The sequence below is a fragment of the Gigantopelta aegis genome, chromosome 8, assembly GCF_016097555.1.
Source record: "Gigantopelta aegis isolate Gae_Host chromosome 8, Gae_host_genome, whole genome shotgun sequence".
Lineage (NCBI taxonomy): Eukaryota > Metazoa > Mollusca > Gastropoda > Neomphalida > Peltospiridae > Gigantopelta > Gigantopelta aegis.
In genome coordinates this window covers 52,602,988-52,623,324 of record NC_054706.1, presented here as the reverse complement: position 1 = coordinate 52,623,324, position 20,337 = coordinate 52,602,988, and the positions used below count along the sequence as shown (strand labels likewise).

Genomic DNA, 20,337 nt, shown 5'->3' with positions numbered 1-20,337 from the left:
CTCTCCCTCTCCTACTCTTGTTATCTCTGTTTCTCTCTCTCTGTCTGTCTGTCTCACTCCCTCACTCCATCCCTCCTCCCTTCATCCCCTCTTCTACACACAGACTGAATAGCACATTTGATATGCCAAGTATGGGGCACTGGTTGATGTGGTTTCTAAAACACATGGCACTACAGGTGAGTGGTCTACAACTGAGTTAATTCCTCAGTAAACATTAAATTTTATTGTTCTCTTAGGTGGCCATTAGGTTTGACTGTACTAATACTACTGTACCGGTAATATGTTTCTAAGGAATTAAAATAAGAATTAAATATAAGTAGCTGGGTCCTTTTATTTCATAACAAAAATTAGCTTTTCTTTGAGCATTATATAATTTATATTTATAAAAGAAAAAACTTGAAAATTAAATAAATAAATGTTCAAAGCAAAAGGAAGTAGCATGTGAGTTGACAGTGGTTGGTTTTCATTTTTTCATTCTCTAAACTAACTGTTGTAACTGTAACCACCATTTATATACTGAGTGACAAAAGAAAAACAAGTAAATACATATTCCCTGTACACCAGTGTTCAAAATAAGCACTTGTCCGTTTGTCCTGATAAGTGAAAATCTATTCAGACAAACAAGTGAAAATTTTCAATGCAGTTTCATTTTAAGCATTCAAAAACATCCTTGTACTTGAACAAGTGAAAATATTGGCGGACAAGTATATTTCTAGTTGGACTAGTAAAACATTCTGCTTATTTCTATTACTGTACATGATCATATATTATTAAAACAGAAACTCATGTAATTTAATTAAATGACCATTAGCATAAAATCACAAACTCAAACATTCCAATGTCTTCTGTCAAAAAGTTTGTTTTGTTTAATGACACCACTAGAGCACATTGATTTATTAATCATCAGCTATTGGATGTCAAACATTTGGTAATTCTGACATATAGTCTTCGAGAGGAAACCCGCTACCTTTTTTCATTAGTAGCAAGGGATCTTTTATAACACACAGACATGATAGCACATACCACATACCAGTCGTGGTGCACTGGCTGGAATGAGAAATAGCCCAATGGGTCCACCAACGGGGATCGATTGTCTTCTGTCAATTTGATAAAGCAACACATTTTATTATTATTTTGCACATTGCATTTGTTTTGTTGCTTAGTATATATGGTTCCTAACTAAACAATGTGCTGAGATATCGCTAAACATTCCTTTCTCTCTCGCCCCCACCACTTACATACAGATGTGTACGTGCACAGTTTAGTTGTTTGCTCACCAATCCTGAAAACTGGAAGTATATATAAACTGAATTGGAAATTTATTGTTTAAAATATATCAATGATACTAAATATTTAAATCAATCAATCATTGTTTGTTGTACAAAAAACACCCCAAAGCAAACACCATTTACATGTGTATATACTGATATATAACATATCTGTGCATTTTAATAATTTTTGCTAGAAAAGAACAGTTTTACAAAACTGTCAGAACATTTCCATCAGGAATATGCAAGATATTAACAATATTTCAGCCTGCAGATATGCTTTTCTGCCAAATGGACATCTATAAATACCTGGGTAAAATGTTGAGAAAAAATGTCAGAAATTTTGACCAGGCTGATAGATTTGGAAACACTGCCAGTGGCATTATCTTGAGCATCTCGCAGCAACAGGCCGGGGTAATAGATAGTGTCTGGTGATATATGTGATGCCTGGTCTGCAGCTACCTGTGAAGTAACACTGGGAGATAACCATCTCACTCTAGCATCCCTGCACCAGTCTCCACTCACAGATATGTATCTTACAAACCGGATTCAAAAGTGCAGTATTCATAGATAGATAGTTAAAGTTTGTTTTGTTTAACGAAGTCACTAGAGAATATTGATATATTAATCATTGGCTATTGGATGTCAAACATTTGGTAATTTTTACATATAGTTTTAAAGAGGAAACCCGCTACTTTTTTTTCCATTAGTAGCAAGGGATCTTTTATATGCACCATCCCACAGACAGGATAGCACATACCATGGCCGTTTATATACCAGTTGTGGTGCACTGGCTGGAATGAGAAATAGCCCAATGAGCCCACCTACGGGGATCAGTCCCCAAGCTGTGTCCTGCACCTTGATAGATAGATATGAGAATTAAAAAGTGCATTATTCATTTATATTTAATTTTTTTTGGGGGGGGAGGGGGGGGGGTTAATTTTTTTATGTATAGTGAATGAAGTCCCTGTAAATTGATTTTTTTTATGTACAGCGAATAAAGTCCGTCTAAACTGATTTTTGTTTATGTACAGCAATGAAGTCCCTCTAAACTGATTTTTTTATGTACAGTGAATGAAGTCCCTCTAAACTGATTTTGTTCATGTACAGCGAATGAAGTCCGTCTAAACTGATTTTTTTTATGTACAGCGAATGAAGTCCCTCTAAAATGATTTTTTTTACGTACAGTGAATGAAGTCCCTCTAAACTGATTTTTTTATGTACAGCGAATGAAGTCCCTCTAAAATGATTTTTTTATGTACAGCGAATGAAGTCCCTCTAAACTGATTTTTTTATGTACAGCGAATGTAGTCCGTCTAAACCGATTTTTTATGTACAGTGAATGAAGTTCCTCTAAACTGAATTTTTTATGTACAGTGAATGCAGTCCTACAAAAATAATTTTTTTATGTACAGTGAAATCACTTTAAACTGAACACCCATGGGACCAAGTTAAAATCTGAATGACAAAACCACAATACAGTGTGAACACTTGGGAAAATGTAGCAGGTTTCCTCTCTAAGACTATATGTCAAAATTACCAAATGTTTGGACATTTGATAACGTAGTGGTCGATTCCATGAATCTCAGTCTAGTGCCTCATCTATAGGAGACTGGTTTTAAGGGATATCCGTTTTAGAGACTGAGATTTTTTTTTTTTAATATACTGATACTTAAAATGGGATCATGACAACCGTTGGGTTTTCAGAGGGTCCAGATTAGAGGGATTTCACTCTATAACAGTTACAGCTTGTATCAACTGAGAATACTACATGAGTGGACGTTAGATACCATTTATCTTATTAGTTGTTTCAGCTTTTTTTTAGTGACATCATCCAATTAGAAGTAAATCATGTACATAACAGACAAAAGTTTGTATTTGTATATACAAATAGATCAAACATTTACTACTGCATGCACTCCATGTTAATTTATGTATTTCAATGAATTCATGAATATGTGTACCATGTGACCCTACTGCAGGGAACATTTTGTTTTAAAAAATTTGAGTAGCAACATTTCTAGTCAGTTGAAAATTGATTAGCAACTATGTCGTTTAATGTTTAAATATTGTGATAGTGAGCAATATTTCCCCTAATATTGCTCTTAATTAATGTGAGTGTTGAAATGAGCATATGTGGGACAACAAATAACTATAATCAAAATGTGCTGAGAGTTTTTAAAAACAATTATTACCCATGTGGTTAAAAATAGCTTGGTACATACCAGGGGCGGGACTTAGCTCAGTGGTAAAGCATTTGCTTGATGTGCCGTCGGTCTGGGATCGATCCCTGTCAGTGGGCCCATTTGGCTATTTCTCGCTCCAGCCAATGCACCACGACTGGTACATCAAAGGCTATGGTATCCTGTCTATGGGATGGTGCATATAAAAGATCCCTTGCTGCTAATCCAAAAGAGTAGCCTATGAAGTGGCGACAGCAGGTTTCCTCCCTCAATATCTGTGTGGTCCTTAACCATATGTCTGACGCCATATAACCGTAAATAAAATGTGTTGAGTGTGTTGTTAAATAAGCCAGGTAATAAATAAGATATGAAAATGAAAGCAATATTAATAGGATATTAAACAAGATTCCATTTCATATCATGTTTATGTCCCTTGTAAAATATTTTTCATTGTCACTTGCAAAATTCTTGTGATAACTGAAAATTATTTCACTCACAAAATAAACATGATACGAAATGAAATCTTGTTTAATATCCTATAAATATTGCTTTCATTTGTGTTTCTTTCCTCACAGTAAACATTTAATAATTGCAATATACATGTATTATATAATAACAGGCAGATACAAATTTTGTTACATGCTATGTCTATCATTTGCATGTCACAAAACTAAGGAATCACTAAAAGTTTATTTTTCTTTCATAACAGGATCATGTACATATGTGTATATGTAGTTAAGTAATGGGCAGCAGGTACATACACATAATTTGTCATATGGTGTTGTTAAAAATATTAAACATCTATCAGCAAATTCATTTTGGTCACAGCCGAGCAGGAATTGACTGTTTGTGGTTAAACCGCAAAAACTTATAACTTTCCACTTTCTGTTTTTCTAAGGGATTTAATCCCACATGGCTGCTTTGCCCATGGAGACCAATTATGGAGAAGTGCCCATCTAACGCTCCGGCACAAGTGTGTCTCTAATGGTGCGATGACTTCCTGTGGTTGTTATCTCCACAGGACATTCCTCACTTTCTGCTAATGTGCCTGCTCTCTTGACATTTCCGGGCTTGTGGAATTTGAGGAATTGTGTCCATGATGGATCGTTCCAATCTCAGTGATCATGGTTCTTGTGACAAGTTGACATGCCGGTGGAGTCAGACAAGAGTGTATGTATACATGTATGATGCCATTTTCCTGATGTAGTATTGGGATTCCTGTATTGATGGAAAGAATTGGTTCTTCTTATTCTGCTGGTTCTCTAGTTCGTCATCACTGAGTGTGTGTGATATATACTACTCAAAAGAATTTAAGGGTCAAAAATTTATAACCAAATAAGTTTCAGAGTGTATTAGATTGATGATGTAAACTACACCAAAATTTTTATTTATTGTTCCATATTTACAAAAAACCACAAATAAACGTCACTGTATACAAGAAAGTCACATGACATGCTGTCAAAGTTGAAGGTTGTCAAACATGGATTTTACACATTAGAACATTCGTTTAATAGTGTGTGAATCCACCCCTGGCGCGAATACACTCGACACATCATTGCCTCATGCTGTTGATCAGACGTCTGAAGAACTCTTGGGGAATGGCCTGCCACTCTGCCATAAGAAGTTGACCCAGAACATGAAGGTTGGCCGGAGGGGCATGGTTATCCCGAACTCTCCTGCCTAATTCATCCCAGGCGTGCTCTATTGGGGCCAAGTAAGGCAAATATGCTGGCCAATCCATCCTGGCAATACCTTGTTGTCTGAGAAAGTCTGTTACCACCCTGGCGCGGTGGGGTCTGGCATTGTCATCCTGCAGAACTGCCCCGCCGCCAATCTGCTGAAGGCCTGGGAGAACCAACGGCCGGATAATCTCATTCAGATAGCGGATTCCATTCAGATTGCCATCCACCACATAGAGGGGGGTCCTGTGGTGGATAGAGATGCCGCCCCACACCATGACGCTGCCACCACCGAACCGGTGACGTTGTCTAACGTTAACGTCAGCGAAGCGCTCCCCAGGACGTCTGTAGACACGAACCCGACTGTCGTTGAACTGGAGACTAAACCTGGACTCATCAGTGAACATCACTCGACCCCACTGAACACGTTGCCACCGCAGATGAAGCGTGCACCAGTGATGTCTGGCCGTTCTGTGACGTGGTAGGAGTGGTGGTCGAACAGCCTGGCGACAGCAGCGTAGATTATTGGCTCTCAGACGATTGCGTATGGTTTGATCAGACACTCGAGTTCCAGTCGCAATCCGCAGATTGTCACGTAATCGGCGTGCAGTGGTTGTGCTTTGACGTAGAGCCATATTGGTGATGTAGCGGTCCTCTCTATTTGTAGTGCTTCGGGGTCTTCCCGAACGTGGACGATTTCGAACAGAATTCGTTGCTTGGTACCGTTGCCACAGTCGGCCAACGACACTCTGACTGACACCAAGTCTTAGAGCAACATTTCTTTGCGTATTGCCATCCTGAAGCCAAGCACTAGCCCTTCCTCGATCTTCGATAGTCAGTTGAAGTCGTACCATTGTCGAATTTGGAGTGTGCACCGTACACAAACGCAAGCTCCAATTATACGGAAATTCAGCATTGGGAACATGGAATACACGTGCAAAGCGTGCAAATGAAGCGCTTTGTGAAAAAGCAAGTCATGGGCACTTAGCAGACCTTTCGCTTTCATCCTAATTTACGTGCAAATGTAAGCATGTTTTCGCCATTAGAACTAGTCGACAGTGTCAATGACAGTGGATTTTAATTCATTTATGGGTTGCTTAGACCCACTTTCATCAAAATGGAACAATACCATGCGTGACATTATGGTCTAACTAATATAATTGACATTCAGAAAATAATGTCGAAAATATCGTCTGACCCTTAAATTCTTTTGAGTAGTATATTATGGTATTTACCGTTAGAACGGGAACAGGAGGTAGCCCTGTGATAGAGTGCTCGCTTGAAGAACATGCTGTCCTCTGAATCTCGGCTGTATACAAAAAAGATAAAACAATTGTTTAATGACACTCCTAGAGCACACAGCAGAGCTTGAAATAGGAAATTGCTGTGATGTTTTGAAAATAGCAGGTCAAAAAGAAATATGTCCTGTTAACAAACAAATATGTCCTGCTGGATCGAAGTAAGACATGGTGAGGCGAGGGTAGGGTTAGGACCTCAGGGATGTAGTTTATTTAGAATACAAAACGAGCTTGCCTGTTATACCATTTTTATGAAATGGGTGAACAGTTCATGAGTTTCATAAAAATGGTATGATAGGCAAGCTAGTTTTGTATTCTTATTTTATTTATTACAAACCAACTGCAAACAAGCTGCAATGCAAAAGTAAGCAGATGCCGAGATCTACTACATGTTATTTTTCTACGAATTGGGTCAGCAAGTGATCAATCTATGTCATGCTCACGTCACACCAATATTACACTAGTTAGATATTGAGTGATTGTTATGACATGAGCAATATCTTACACTGGTGTGTAATAAAGAGTAATATGATATTGAAATATAACAGAATCATGAGCTAACTAATAGATATCATAATCGTACATTCATCATATACCGATCTCTTGAAAAATAACGTGCATTTCTATTTCACCTGCTAGGTTTAAGAAATGGACTGCTTTTCATGGGCCATTGTTTCGAGTCCTGCATGCACTGATTAATTAAAAGTTAAAATACAGTGAAGAAACAAGAACACAGAAATATTAAGTAAAAGAAATTAAAGTTTGTTTTGTTTAACGATACCACTAGAGCACATCGGTTTAATAATCATCGGCTATTGGATGTAAAACTTTGGGTAATTCTGATATATAGTCTTAGAGAAGAAACCCACTACATTTTTTTCATTAGTAGCAAGGGATCTTTTATATGCACCATCCCACAGACAGGATAGCAGATACCACAGCCTTTGATATACCAGTTGTGGTGCACTGGCTTTGAACAAGAAATAGCCCAATGGGCCCAGTGACGGGGATCGATCCCAGACCGCATTGATTATTTAACCAGTCTGTTAGATATGAAACATTTGGTAATTCTGACAGTCTTCATAGGAAATCTGCTACATTTCTTCATTAGCAGCTTTCATTTCAACTTATTTCCTTGCTTATATTCAATTAAGGTTCAAGCACGCTGTCCTTGGCACACACCTCAGCTATATGGGCTGTCAGTCCACAAGAGTGGGTTACGTTTTAGTAAGAGAGAAGAGGGTGTAGTGGTCTTACACCTATCCAAGGAGTCATTGAAACTCACTCTGGGTGGAGCCGGTACCAGGATGCAAACCCAGTACCTACTAGCATTATTATCCAATGGCTTAACCATGAAACACTGAGGCTAGTAGCAGCAAGGCATCTTTTATATGCACCATTCAATAAACAGGACAGCACATACTATGGTCTTTAGTATACCAATCATGGTTGTGGATGGGGTAAAAAAGCAATGGGTCCATTGAGGGCTTCAGCCATATAACCCACTTTATTGACAGCTAAATATTACCCTTTAAAGAATTTTTTTTTTTTTTTTAAATTCATATGTAAGGTTCATTACTAATTATTTTTAAAAGTGTCTACATGACAGTAAAAAATAACCTTTTATACATAAGAGAACATTTTATAATCAAAATATATCAAGCATTTTTAATAGATAGGGCAGGATGATTTTCAGTGGCAGGCAGTGCCCACTTGAAATATGAATTAATTTGCTGATTTGTAAGTAACACCTTCTTAACACATTGGAACCAATTAATTTACTGGTATATATTATAAAAAACCAAAAAAAAACCCCAAAAAACCCCCACAAAAAACAAAACAATAAAAAAAACAAAGAGAAAAAAAGAAACCATGTTTACTTGGTGAAACATTACAGTGATCAGGATTTTATTTCTAAAATTTTACTTGACACCCATGGCTTTCTCATTGGGAATTGTAGTGTCATTTTACCAAAAAATTGGGAACTTTCAGTTTCATTTCAAAAACATCTTACTAATTTAAGTAAGCATTAAAAAGGTAATGCTATACATGTACTTGTATTTATTTTAATAAATAGATCAATTGTGCATTACAAAACAAAATTAGGCAGGGAAGGTTTGTCAAGTGAATGAGATTTACATTCAGATTTGGAATGTTTTACTCCAAAATTAGGAATAAAAAATGACATAGCCTCTGTAGAATGGTGGGGAATGGTGCCCATTATTGAGGTCTAGAAGCATACTGTAGGTGATAAAACCCTGAATGATAAAGTCACTCCAGATCTGTATAAATTAATATTCCATTCAAGTAAAACCACTGTTTACAGTTACTATTATCCAAAAATGCCACACATACCTTTAATAAAATTAACAGACAAGTGGGTACAATATTACTAATATTAGAATGGCCTTATTGAAGTATATTACAAACACCTGGCAGTTCCTATACAGCCTGATTGATAATTAAAAGTTAATCAAGTTTTCAAGCATGGAGATCACGAAACGGCTTGACAAGTGGAAGAAAAACACTTGAGTGGAAGTAATTGTGCATCCTGGCAGTTCCGTAATGATGCAGATTGGGTAATGGTTAATAATTTCCCTGCACTCTCTGACCAACACCGGCTTTCTGGTCCAATCAGAGGCCTGAACTCTTGAGATCAAACGCCAGTAGACTGGTCTCACTCCCCGCCAGTAGACTGGTCTCACTCCCCGGTTACACACCCACAATGTTCAGATTAGCTCATGGCCAAACATTTTTCATATTAAAGGCTTACATAGCTGGTTAAACTGCCATTATTAGATGAAAGATCAGGATCCTTGTAGTGGAAATGGCTCTCTAGAAATAATGCATTCTGATCGTGTTACATTTGATATATATGCTGGTACCAATGGTTCAGCGTGGTTCAGCATGGTTCAGCATGGGGCAGAAGGGAGTAGCTCACTGTAGTACAAGAATGTGCATTGCTCTTTGTGGAATGTTGTTTACTAACCATTCTGTTTCACTATATCAGCAATCTTTTTAATGCTGAAAAACAGAATAGATTATTCGGTGCTTTTCATTCTAACATCTGAATATCAAAACCATTAAAATATTCATGCTTGTATCTCTTCAAAGGCTGTGTCCAAAGTAAGTTTTGACAAGGTGATGATGCTTGTATGAATTGCTGCCAAAATTAAATATTGCTATAGTTGCATGATACACAGTATGTTAATAGGTTAATTTAAAATGATACATTTTTATACCTACTTTTATTTCTATTTGTTTCTGTCTCTGTCTGTCTGTATCAGTCTGTGTATGTCTGTCTGTCTGTCTGTCTGTCTGTCTGTCTGTCTCTCTCTCTCTCTCTCTCTCTCTCTCTCTCTCTCTCTCTCTCTCTCTCTCCCCCTCCCTCCCTCTCTCTCTCTCTGTGTCTCTCATTCTGTTCCTTTTTATCTTTGTTTCTCTCACTCTCTCATTCTTGCTATCTCGTTCTCTTTTCTTTGTCTCTGTCTATCTTGTGTCTCTCTCTCATCTCACTCCTCTCTGTATGTCTCTCTGTCTCTGTTTTTTTCTCTCTCTCCTCTCCTCTCTGTCTCTCCCTCCCCCTCTCCCCCTCTTCTCTCTCCTCTCTCTCTCTCTCTCTCTCTCTCTCTCTCTCTCTCTCTCTCTCTCTCTCTCTCTCTCTCTCTCTCTCTCTCTCTCTCTCTCTCTCTCTCTCTCTCTCTCTGTCTGTCTGTCTGACTGTCTCTCTCTCTCTGTCTGTCTGTCTGTCTGACTGTCTCTCCCTGTTAATCACCTCTGACCTCAGAGAGGGTACAACATTTTTTCTATCACTAACTACAAGACTGTGTTTAACCTGAGCAACAAATAGTGATGTTCCAATGATTGATATGATGATATTATAAAATTCTGTACTTGTCCCATCAGTTTTGATGATGGAATTGATATAAATATTCTGGGGTTTGGGTATGTGTTTATTTTCATGTATAAATAAAAACCACAGATATTAAATGGGTATGATTTCTTCTATTTTGGTGAGAATAACCACAGGTCCATAGTCTTAATAACATGAATCTTTTTTAATTGGACCGGCCTCGGTGGCGTCGTTGTTAGGTCATCGGTCTACAGGCTGGTAGGTACTGGGTTCGGATCCCAGTCGAGGCATGGGATTTTTAATCCAGCTACCGACTTCAAACCCTGAGTGAGTGCTCCGCAAGGCTCAGTGGGTAAGTGTAAACCACTTGCACTGACCAGTGATCCATAACCGGTTCAACAAAGGCCATGGTTTGTGCTATCCTGCCTGTGGCAAATAAAATATCCCTTGCTGCCTGTCGTAAAAAAAAAGTAGCCTATGTGGCGACAGTGGGTTTCCTCTAAAAAACACTGTCAGAATGACCATATGTTTGACGTCCAATAGCCGATGATACGATAAAAAGTCAATGTGCTCTAGTGGTGTCATTAAATAAAACAAACTTTACTTTACTTTTTTAATTGCCTATAATTCCAACCATTGGTATTTATAATTAAAAGTTGATTGGTAGATGTAAACTGATTGTAACTTATGATTGATGAGAAAATTCCAACCGATTCCTAACACACATGGCCAATATGAGAAAACATCGACAATCCTCGAATCACTTGATTTAAAGCATTGAGGTAATAAACAATATGTGAGCTTTCCCTGTGGATTAGTTATTGATTTCTTCTCAGTGATCATAATTCAAACATTTATCCCATGAGTCCAGCAGGGAAGAAATACGAATTGTATCTTATGACCTGTTTGTTGACACAGTATTGGCTGCACTGATCAGGAGTTCATCCAGTCAGGAAGTCTGTAAGAGATGACATATGGACTCATTTTTGTATCATATTTCTCAAGTGATGATCAGTTAGAATGAAAATGTGCCAAATTTAATTTTCTTTGACAGCATTGGAGAAAAGTGAGAACAAAAGTTAATTAAGGTTTTTTTTTCTGGGTTTTTTCTTCTTTGTTATTAATCTGAACCGATGAACAATGCAAGTTATTGGTTTCATTTATTTAAAAAAAGGGTTACTTGAATAGATATTTGTTATACTTTCTGCAGCAATAATATTATAAATTGATAAACCATTTCCATCAGACATTACATCATCCCAATCTTCTGATACAAAAAAAAAGTAAAGGTTGTTTTATTTAACGACACCACTAGAGCACATTGATTTTTTATCTTATCATTGGCTATTGGACGTCAAACATATGGTCATTCTGACACGGTTTTTTAGAGGAAATCTGCTGTCGCCACATAGGCTACTCTTTTTATGACGGGCAGCAAGGGATCTTTATTGAACCAGTTATGGGTCACTGGTCGGTGCAAGTGGTTTACACCTACCCACTGAGTCTTGTGGGATGATGCATATAAAAGATCCCTTCCTGCTAATTGAAAAGTGTAGCCCATGTAGTGGCGACAGCAGGTTTCTTCTTTCAGTATCTGTGTGGGCCTTAACCATATGTCTGATGTCATATTACCGTAAATAAAATGTGTTGAGTGCGTCATTAAATAAAACATTTCCTTTCTTATTACCAAAACCTTTATATTCTACTGGGATCGATCCCTGTTGATGGGCACATTGGGCTATTTCTTGTTCCAGTCAGTGCACCACAACTGGTATATCAAAGGCTGTGGTATATACTACCCTGTCTGTGGGATGGTGCATATAAAATAACCCTTGCTGCTAATCGAAAAGAGTAGCCCATGAAGTGGCGCCAGCAGGTTTTTTTCTCTCTTCATATCTGTGTGGTCCTTAACCATATGTCTTTGTTCAGTGCATCATTAAATAAAACATTTTTCTTTTTTTTCTTCTTTTTTTTCCTTTATATTCTAACTAGTATATACTCAATTCTTTTACTGTTATACTTACAAACAAGTAGCATTCTAATAAGCACAGAATTAGTAACTCAATTATCATTCCATGGATGTTTGCGACAGAATACAAAACTGTCTGGAACTTCCATTTTGAAGAGAGCCAACATATACATTATTTTGCCAGTTTCTAGATCATAAAAGAGATATCTGACATCAAAGCTGTTTTATCGCTGATACCGTGGCTATATTTATCCTCTGGCCTGGGCTGTTTGCTTCTTTTACTTTTATCAGAAGCGACACAGATGCCTGTACCTTTAAACAAGCACACCATTTGCATTACTTCTCTAAACAGTTTCTTAGTAATAATCTCCTAACACACAGGGATATAGTCAGGAACAGGATATACTTAGTAGATTGCAAGGGTCATCGGAGCTATGGGTTGGAACATGGCATGGTTGTAATGGTCATAGGGGCTGGGGTTGGAACATGACATAGGTTGTAAGGGCCATGGGAGCTGGGGTTGGAACATGACATAGGTTGTAATAGTCATAGGGGCTGGGGGTTGGAATATGACATAGATTGCAGGGTCATGGGGGCTGGGGGTTAGAACATGACATAGGTTGTAAGGGTCATGGGAGCTGGGGTTGGAACATGGCATAGGTTGTAATGGTCAATGGGGCTGGGTATTGGAACATGGCAGAGGTTGTAATGGTCATTGGGGTTGGGGATTGGAACATGGCATAGGTTGTAATGGTCAATGGGGCTGGGTATTGGAACATGGCATAGGTTGTAATGGTCAATGGGGCTGGGTATTGGAACATGGCATAGGTTGTAATGGTCATTGGGGCTGGGTATTGGAACATGGCAGAGGTTGTAATGGTCAATGGGGCTGGGTATTGGAACATGGCATAGGTTGTAATGGTCATTGGGGCTGGGGGTTGGAACATGACATAGGTTGTAATGGTCATTGGGACTGGGGGTTGGAACATAGCATAGGTTGTAATAGTCATAGGAGCTGGGGGTTGGAACATGACATAGGTTGTAATAGTCATAGGAGCTGGGGGTTGGAACATAGCATAGGTTGTAATAGTCATAGGAGCTGGGGGTTGGAACATGACATAGGTTGTAATAGTCATAGGAGCTAGGATTGGAATATGACATAGATTGTAATGGTCATAGGGACTAGGGATTGGAATATGACAGATTGTAATGGTCATTGGAGCTGGGGGTTGGAACATGACATAGGTTGTAATAGTCATAGGAGCTAGGGATTGGAATATGACATAGATTGTAATGGTCATAGGGGCTAGGGATTGGAATATGACATAGATTGCAATGGTCATGGGGGCTGGGGGTTGGAACATAACATAGATTGCAGTGGTCGTTGGGGCTGGGGGTTGGAACATGACATTGGTTGTAATGGTCACTGGGGCTGGGGGCTGGAACATGACATAGGTTGTAATAGTCATCGAGGCTGGGGGCTGGAACATGACATAGATTGCAAGGGTCACGGGGGCTGGGGGGGGGGGCTAAGAACATGACATAGATTAAAGCAGTCATTGAATTTCAACTGTAAAGCCCACATTAATTCCATACTTTTTAAGACCTTGCAAAAATTCCCTCACTTTTTAAGGTTTTATTTTATTATTATTATTATTTAAATTCAAGATCATTTCTATTACTAGTGCATGCCCCTATCTACTTATGGTTCAGACACGTACATCATCGTTGTGCTTGTACTGGAATGCCCACCCTAGGTTCAAACACTATCCTGGGCACACATCTTATCTGTGTGGACTGTCTTTCCATGGTTGCAAGAGCACTGGATCAGCGATGAATCTGTTAAGTATGATCATGGCACAATCGCAGTCTGATGCAGAAAAGTCAGTCAGCGACTGACCTGTGTAATCGCAAGGTCAACCTCAGCAAGCTTTAAGGCTGTTAGACACTTTTGATGATTTTAGCACTAAAATCCTTTCATAAAATGGGCCACAGGATGATACATCCTTTAGACCTTACTACATCGTTGTTTAAAAGTTTGTTTATGAGTATAAAGAGGTGAACTCATTTTATATGGCTGTATTTGTTCTGCAGAAGCAGATAGGAAGTGTTGTGAAACCTGTAAAGTTAATTTATTAAAGGGACATACCCTAGTTTCAACCCGTGAAAATTAACACTATTTTTACTTAATCTACAAACCTGTAACACATTTGGATAAAGTTACAACTGAGTGAAACATGAGTCTGTGACTGAAATGGTGAAATACCGTCTAAAAATAGACTAAAACTCGACTCCATAACTGTTACTTCTCAGACGCTCGTGCATTTTTAAAAATATGAGAAATGCATTTTGTGATATTAAAAACCCCAGGATGACCAAAAACACTTCGAATGTATGGAAATTGATAATCAGGAACAGGAACAGGACATGGTTTAACGTGTACATTCAGAGCAAGCTGTTGTAGCACACGTCTATCATGGGCACAGGTGCCGGCCTTGGCCGGCTCCCCTGTCCAGGACAGGAAAGGTGGGGGAGGTAGGAGGAGGGCCTGCCCGGTTGGGGCCGGTAACAGGCAGAGCGTATTGATAATGTAAACAATAAAATCTAAGTAAAGTATGGTTTAAGTTATCAAAAACGGTTATAATAATCAAATATATGCATTAGTGTTTAAAAACTAGGGTATGTCCCTTTAAGATTAAGAGGTTAGCTTCTTGTATACAGGTACACTTGAGATAAGGTCATCTGACTTCTTCACCCTGTGTTGTTACTTAATGCACTACTATCAGTAGTTTAAGAATCATGGGTGAAACTCCTGCATCCAGTGAACTTAACCTTCACAGAACATTCAAGTCAATAAATACATTTCTCAAAACTGATTTACATGAAAATTAAAACTGTAGATATTGGTTTTAACTTGTTTGTATTTTTATTTCCTTTATGTGCATGGTTATGTTGTTTTTCACTGGATATACATTTGGTGACAAGAAAAGGTTAGTTATATTTTTTGAAATTTTTATATAATTTTTGAAGAGATGATTAGAGAAAAAACCTACTCTTTTTTTGTATTATTAACAGATTGTTTATACATCATCTCACAGACAGGATAGTATATACCGCAGTCTTTGTTACACCAGTTATGGATGGGTAAGACCATGTTACAATTTGTTTGCTTGTTTTGTTTAACAAAACCACTGGAACACATTGATTTATTGATCATCGGCTATTGGATGTCAAACATTTGCTAATTTTAACATATAGTCTTAAAGAGGAAACCTGCAAATTGTTACCATTAGTAGCAAGGGATCCTTTATATGCACCATCCCACAGACAGGATAGCACATACCACAGCCTTTGATATACCAGCTGTGGTGCACTGACTTGATTGAGAAATGGCCCAATGGGCCCACCGACGATGATTCCAAACTGATCGCGCATCAAGCGAGCACTTTACCACTGGGCTACGTCCCGACCACAATGTTACAAGTTCTTGAAGTTGTGATAAATGTGAGATGTAAGAAAACAATCTTCAGATGAAAGTGTCACACCCTAATACATTATCAGCAGATAGTAAGGCTCTAATACATTGTATATGTCATTTTTCATACTTCATCTAGAAAAATAAGAAAGTAAACCTGTTGCTACTATGTGCCGAGACTGTTGGAACTTTGGAGGAGGCGGTACCTCAGTATTATTATGATAAAAAAAACTTAAGCTTATCAGGCCAGTAGGCCTCCAGCAGACCCCTGTTAAGTTTCTTGCAGCCTTAAATTATATTCTGTATTAGAAATTATGTATACGTTCGTACGTGTATTTATGCCTTTACTAGGGGCGGGATGTAGCCCAGTGGTAAAGCGCTTGCTCGATGCACAGTGGGTCTGGGATTGATACCCGTCGGTGGGCCCATTGTGCTATTTCTCATTCCAGCCAGTGCACCATGACTGGCTGTGTGTGTGTACTACCCTGTCTGTGGGATGGTGCATATAAAAGATCCCTTACTGCTAATCGAAAAGAGTAAATAAAATGTGTTGAGTGCGTTGTTAAATAAAACATTTCCTTCCTTCCTTTTATGTCTTTACTCTTCAACTTCCTCCCACTCTCTGATCAGCCTGTCTAATAAGTATTTTTTTATATATATTTCTGTCTCGCCTTTATGAAGTGAAAAGGTGAGATAAAGGTATTACTTTTTAGACCGTTGCGGTGATGATGGTGTCAACTTTTACATTAAAGTTTAATGTTGACGTTTCATGTTTAAATCAATTTCTCACAAACTATAAGTCCTACTGGAGTATATCAATGAAACTTGGTTTATAGCTGAACCTGTGGATATTCATTACAGTGCACTGAAAAGGTTTATAGTAGATGAGACATTTAATTCCATGGACTTCTTTTTTTGCCCCCCTATTCTCCCATCAAATGACAGGATAATACTAATCATGATCCGTGATATATGGTTGATGAATCACCTGACACAGAAAATCTTCATGGTCAGATATCACAAAATATTTACATTATCTCGATAAATGGTTTACATTATCATATGCTGATCAGTCTGACATTATTATAATTTTTTTTTTAATTTATTTATTGAGATAAACTGTATTTCAAATCAGACTAAATAAACACAATTAAACTAAACTCTGATGGAAGGAAGGAAGGAAATGTTTTATTTAACGACGCACTCAGCACATTTTATTTACAGTTATATGGCATCAGACATATGGTTAAGGACCACACAGATATTGAGAGAGGAAACCTGCTGTCGCCACTTCATGGGCTATTCTATTCGATTAGCAGCAAGGCATCTTTTATATGCACCATCCCACAGACAGGGTAGTACATACCACAGCCTTTGATATGCCAGTCATGGTGCACTGGCTGGAACGAGAAAAAGCCCAATGGGTCCAAACTCTGATGGTGGTCTAGTACTCTTGGTAGCTGATACTGTAAACATGTTTATTGACATGCAGAAATGCCCCAAGTATCAATATATAGTATACCCCTAAGACTTGCAGTTGGCACATAGTACTATATGGAATTACTGTTAAACTACATAGACACTGTACTGCTAACCTCTTGGGACTACCTGGGTATGGGTTTCCATCAGAAAGTTTAAAGCAATAAGTTGGTTCTATTTTTGTGAAAACATTCCAGGATTTTATTTCCATGCAGTCCACTCCGCTGGCATAATATAGACAAGCAAAAGGAGATAGGTGCTCCCATTTAGTGCGGTCTCCATAGAAACGAACAAATGCAAAAATCATCAGGTTGGTGGTGGAGATTATAAGAAGTGAGAAATGTGATTGCAAGGTAAAAATAAACATTTGAATGGGTGAATGTGTTGCTTTCTTCGTCTTTTTACACAGCACTCGCTTGATCTGCCGTTGGTCGGGGATCGATCCCCGTTGGTGGACCCATTGGGCTATTTCTCATTCCAGCCAGTGCACCACGACTGGTATATCAAAGGCCATGATATTTGCTATCCTGTCTGTGGGATGGTGTATATAAAAGATCCCTTGCTGCTAATTGAAAAGAGTAGCCCATGAAGTGGCGACAGCGGGTTTCCTCTCTCAATATCTGTGTGGTCCTTAACCATATATCTGACACCATATAACCGTAAATAAAATGTGTTCAGTGTGTCGTTAAATAAAACTTTTCCTTCTTTCGTCTTTTTACACTCACAAAGTCTTTTTGACATTCGTTTATACGAATGTAATTTAGTAGGAAGCAAACTGCTGATAATTTTTATACCTCGCTTACTGATGGAAACTTTGTGCATGTTTTTCCATCTGTCCATTTATCCATCCATCTATCCATCCATATCACTCCTTTTCATTCATTCATAATTCATTAATCTTTCCATTCTTTCATTTATCCATCAGTTCATCCATTCATATCACTCCCATCCATTCATCCATCCATCTATTCATCTGTCCATTCTCCATTCATCCATCCATCAATTCATTGATCCATATCACTCCCATCCATATGTTTCATCCATCATTCAAAATTACCTCTCTTTTTTTCTAGATTATTAAATAGTCTGATCCTCTCTTCTTTCTCTCATTTATTTTTGGACTGTCCTTCTAAAATGCTCCAAATTATATAAATAGTTGACCAGTTCTTTTTTTGTATTTTTGCCTAGTTAACTTTTTAATAAAAAAAAATTATATTATCTTTTTCACTAATTACTATTCCAAAATTCTCTGCATTTCCATCCATCCCTCAATCCACCCCCCATCCATTCACCAATCCATCCATCCATCTTTCCATCCATACATCCATCCATTCACCAATCCATCCATCCATTCATCCATCCATCCATCCATGCACCAATCCATACATCCATCCATCCATCCATGCACCAATCCATCTATCCATCCATCCATCCATCCATCCATCCATGCACCAATCCATTCATTCATCCATCCCCATTTTTAAAAGATATTTTGCTTTATATTTGCTTTATAATAGTGTAAAAGTGTGTAAATATAAAAGTGTGCCCCCACCCCCCTTTTTGGCACATTCCTACGCCACTTTCTAGTTTAAAAAAAAGTGTAACCACACACCTCCATGACCAGTTAGCAATTTTAATGTAAAAAAAAAATAAATTCAGATGTTCATTTTCCATTTAATGATAAATATGCTATAGTACATGTGTTAATTTTCCATTTAATGATAAATATGCTATAGTACATGTGTTAATTTTCTATTTTGTGATAAATATTCTATAATACATGTACGGGCAGCACTCATGAAAGTAGTAATTAGTGCATCTTGGCAGTCACTATACATCCATCGCTGTGTATTTGTTGGTTTCTACCCAGCTACACGTCTATGAGGCAACTGTGTGTCTGGGAATGCACATTTATCTGTAGATTCCAGTAGGTAACTTGCATGCCACGGCCTCTGTGGTGGCGTTAGACTGTGAACATACCAGATAAGATTTAACATACTCTGGCAGCCATTACCCATTATTATTAGTTCTGTCACTTCACACGTTTTGGCACAATTGTAATGATTTTGTTTTGTTTTTCTCTTGTTGTTCTTTGTGTCTAACTTTGAAAAAAACAGTTTAGGAATGGAATGGAATGGAAAACCCATTAATGTAGGGCGAGACGTAGCCCAGTGGTGAACAGCGCTCGCTCGATGCGCGGTCGGTGTGGGATCGATCCCTGTCGGTGGGCCCATCAGGCTATTTCTCAGCCAGTGCACCACGACTGGTATATTAAAGGCCGTGGTATGTGCTATCCTGTATGGGATGGTGCATATAAAAGATCCCTTGCTGTTAATCAAAAAGAGTAGCCCATGAAGTGGCGACAGTGGATTTCCTCTCTCAATATCTGTGTGGTCCCTAACCATATGTCTGACGCCATATAACCGTAAATAAAATGTGTTGAGTGCGTCGTTAAATAAAACATTTCTTTCTTTCTATTAATGTACAGCCCTATCCTCTCAAAAGGTTCAGACACATCCCTGCTTGGCCTGACCTCTGAACTACATTGAGTTTTTTTCCCATTCCAACCAGTTCCCCCATGACTGGTATATAACAAAGGCTGGTGTAAATGCTGTCAATCCTTGTGGAAAGTGCATATGAAAGAACCCTTGTTTTTAATGAAAGAAAAATTAGTGAATTTCCTTTTAAGGCAATGGGTCAGAATTATCAAATCTTTGACATCAAATAGATAATAGTCATATGGTGTAGTGATGTCATAAAACAAAACAAACTTTGTTTAATGTGAGAGCAAGATAGTTAATTAAATTTGAATCATATATAATGTCATGATCTAATTGAATTTGAATCAAATATAATGTCATGATGTAATTGAATTTGGATCAAATATAATGTCGTGATGTAATTGAATTTGGATCAAATATAATGTTTTGATCTAATTGAATTTGAATCAAATATAATGTCACGATCTAATTGAATTTGAATCAACTATAATGCCATGATCTAATTGAATTTGAATCAAATATAATGCCATGATCTAATTGAATTTGGATCAAATATAATGTCACAATCTAATTGAATTTGAATCAAATATAATGTCATGATCTAATTGAATTTGAATCAAATGTAATTTCAT

At 37.9% G+C, this 20,337-nt stretch overlaps 2 protein-coding genes across 6 annotated transcripts in view; one reads left to right on the top strand and one right to left on the bottom strand.

The window, feature by feature from the left end:
* LOC121378891 overlaps positions 1-20,337 on the top strand; it is a 171,012-nt gene that overhangs the window by 19,764 nt on the left and 130,911 nt on the right. The window lies entirely within an intron of this gene.
* On the bottom strand, positions 12,854-13,411 carry LOC121379715 (extensin-like). Its single transcript, XM_041508366.1, has one exon. The coding sequence runs from the start codon at positions 13,409-13,411 to the stop codon at positions 12,854-12,856; it is 558 nt and encodes a 185-aa protein (XP_041364300.1).

Coding starts and splice junctions, on each gene's coding strand:
- LOC121379715 (XM_041508366.1), bottom strand. CDS start 13,411: ATGTCATATTCCAATCCTAGCTCCTATGACTATTACAACCTATGTCAT.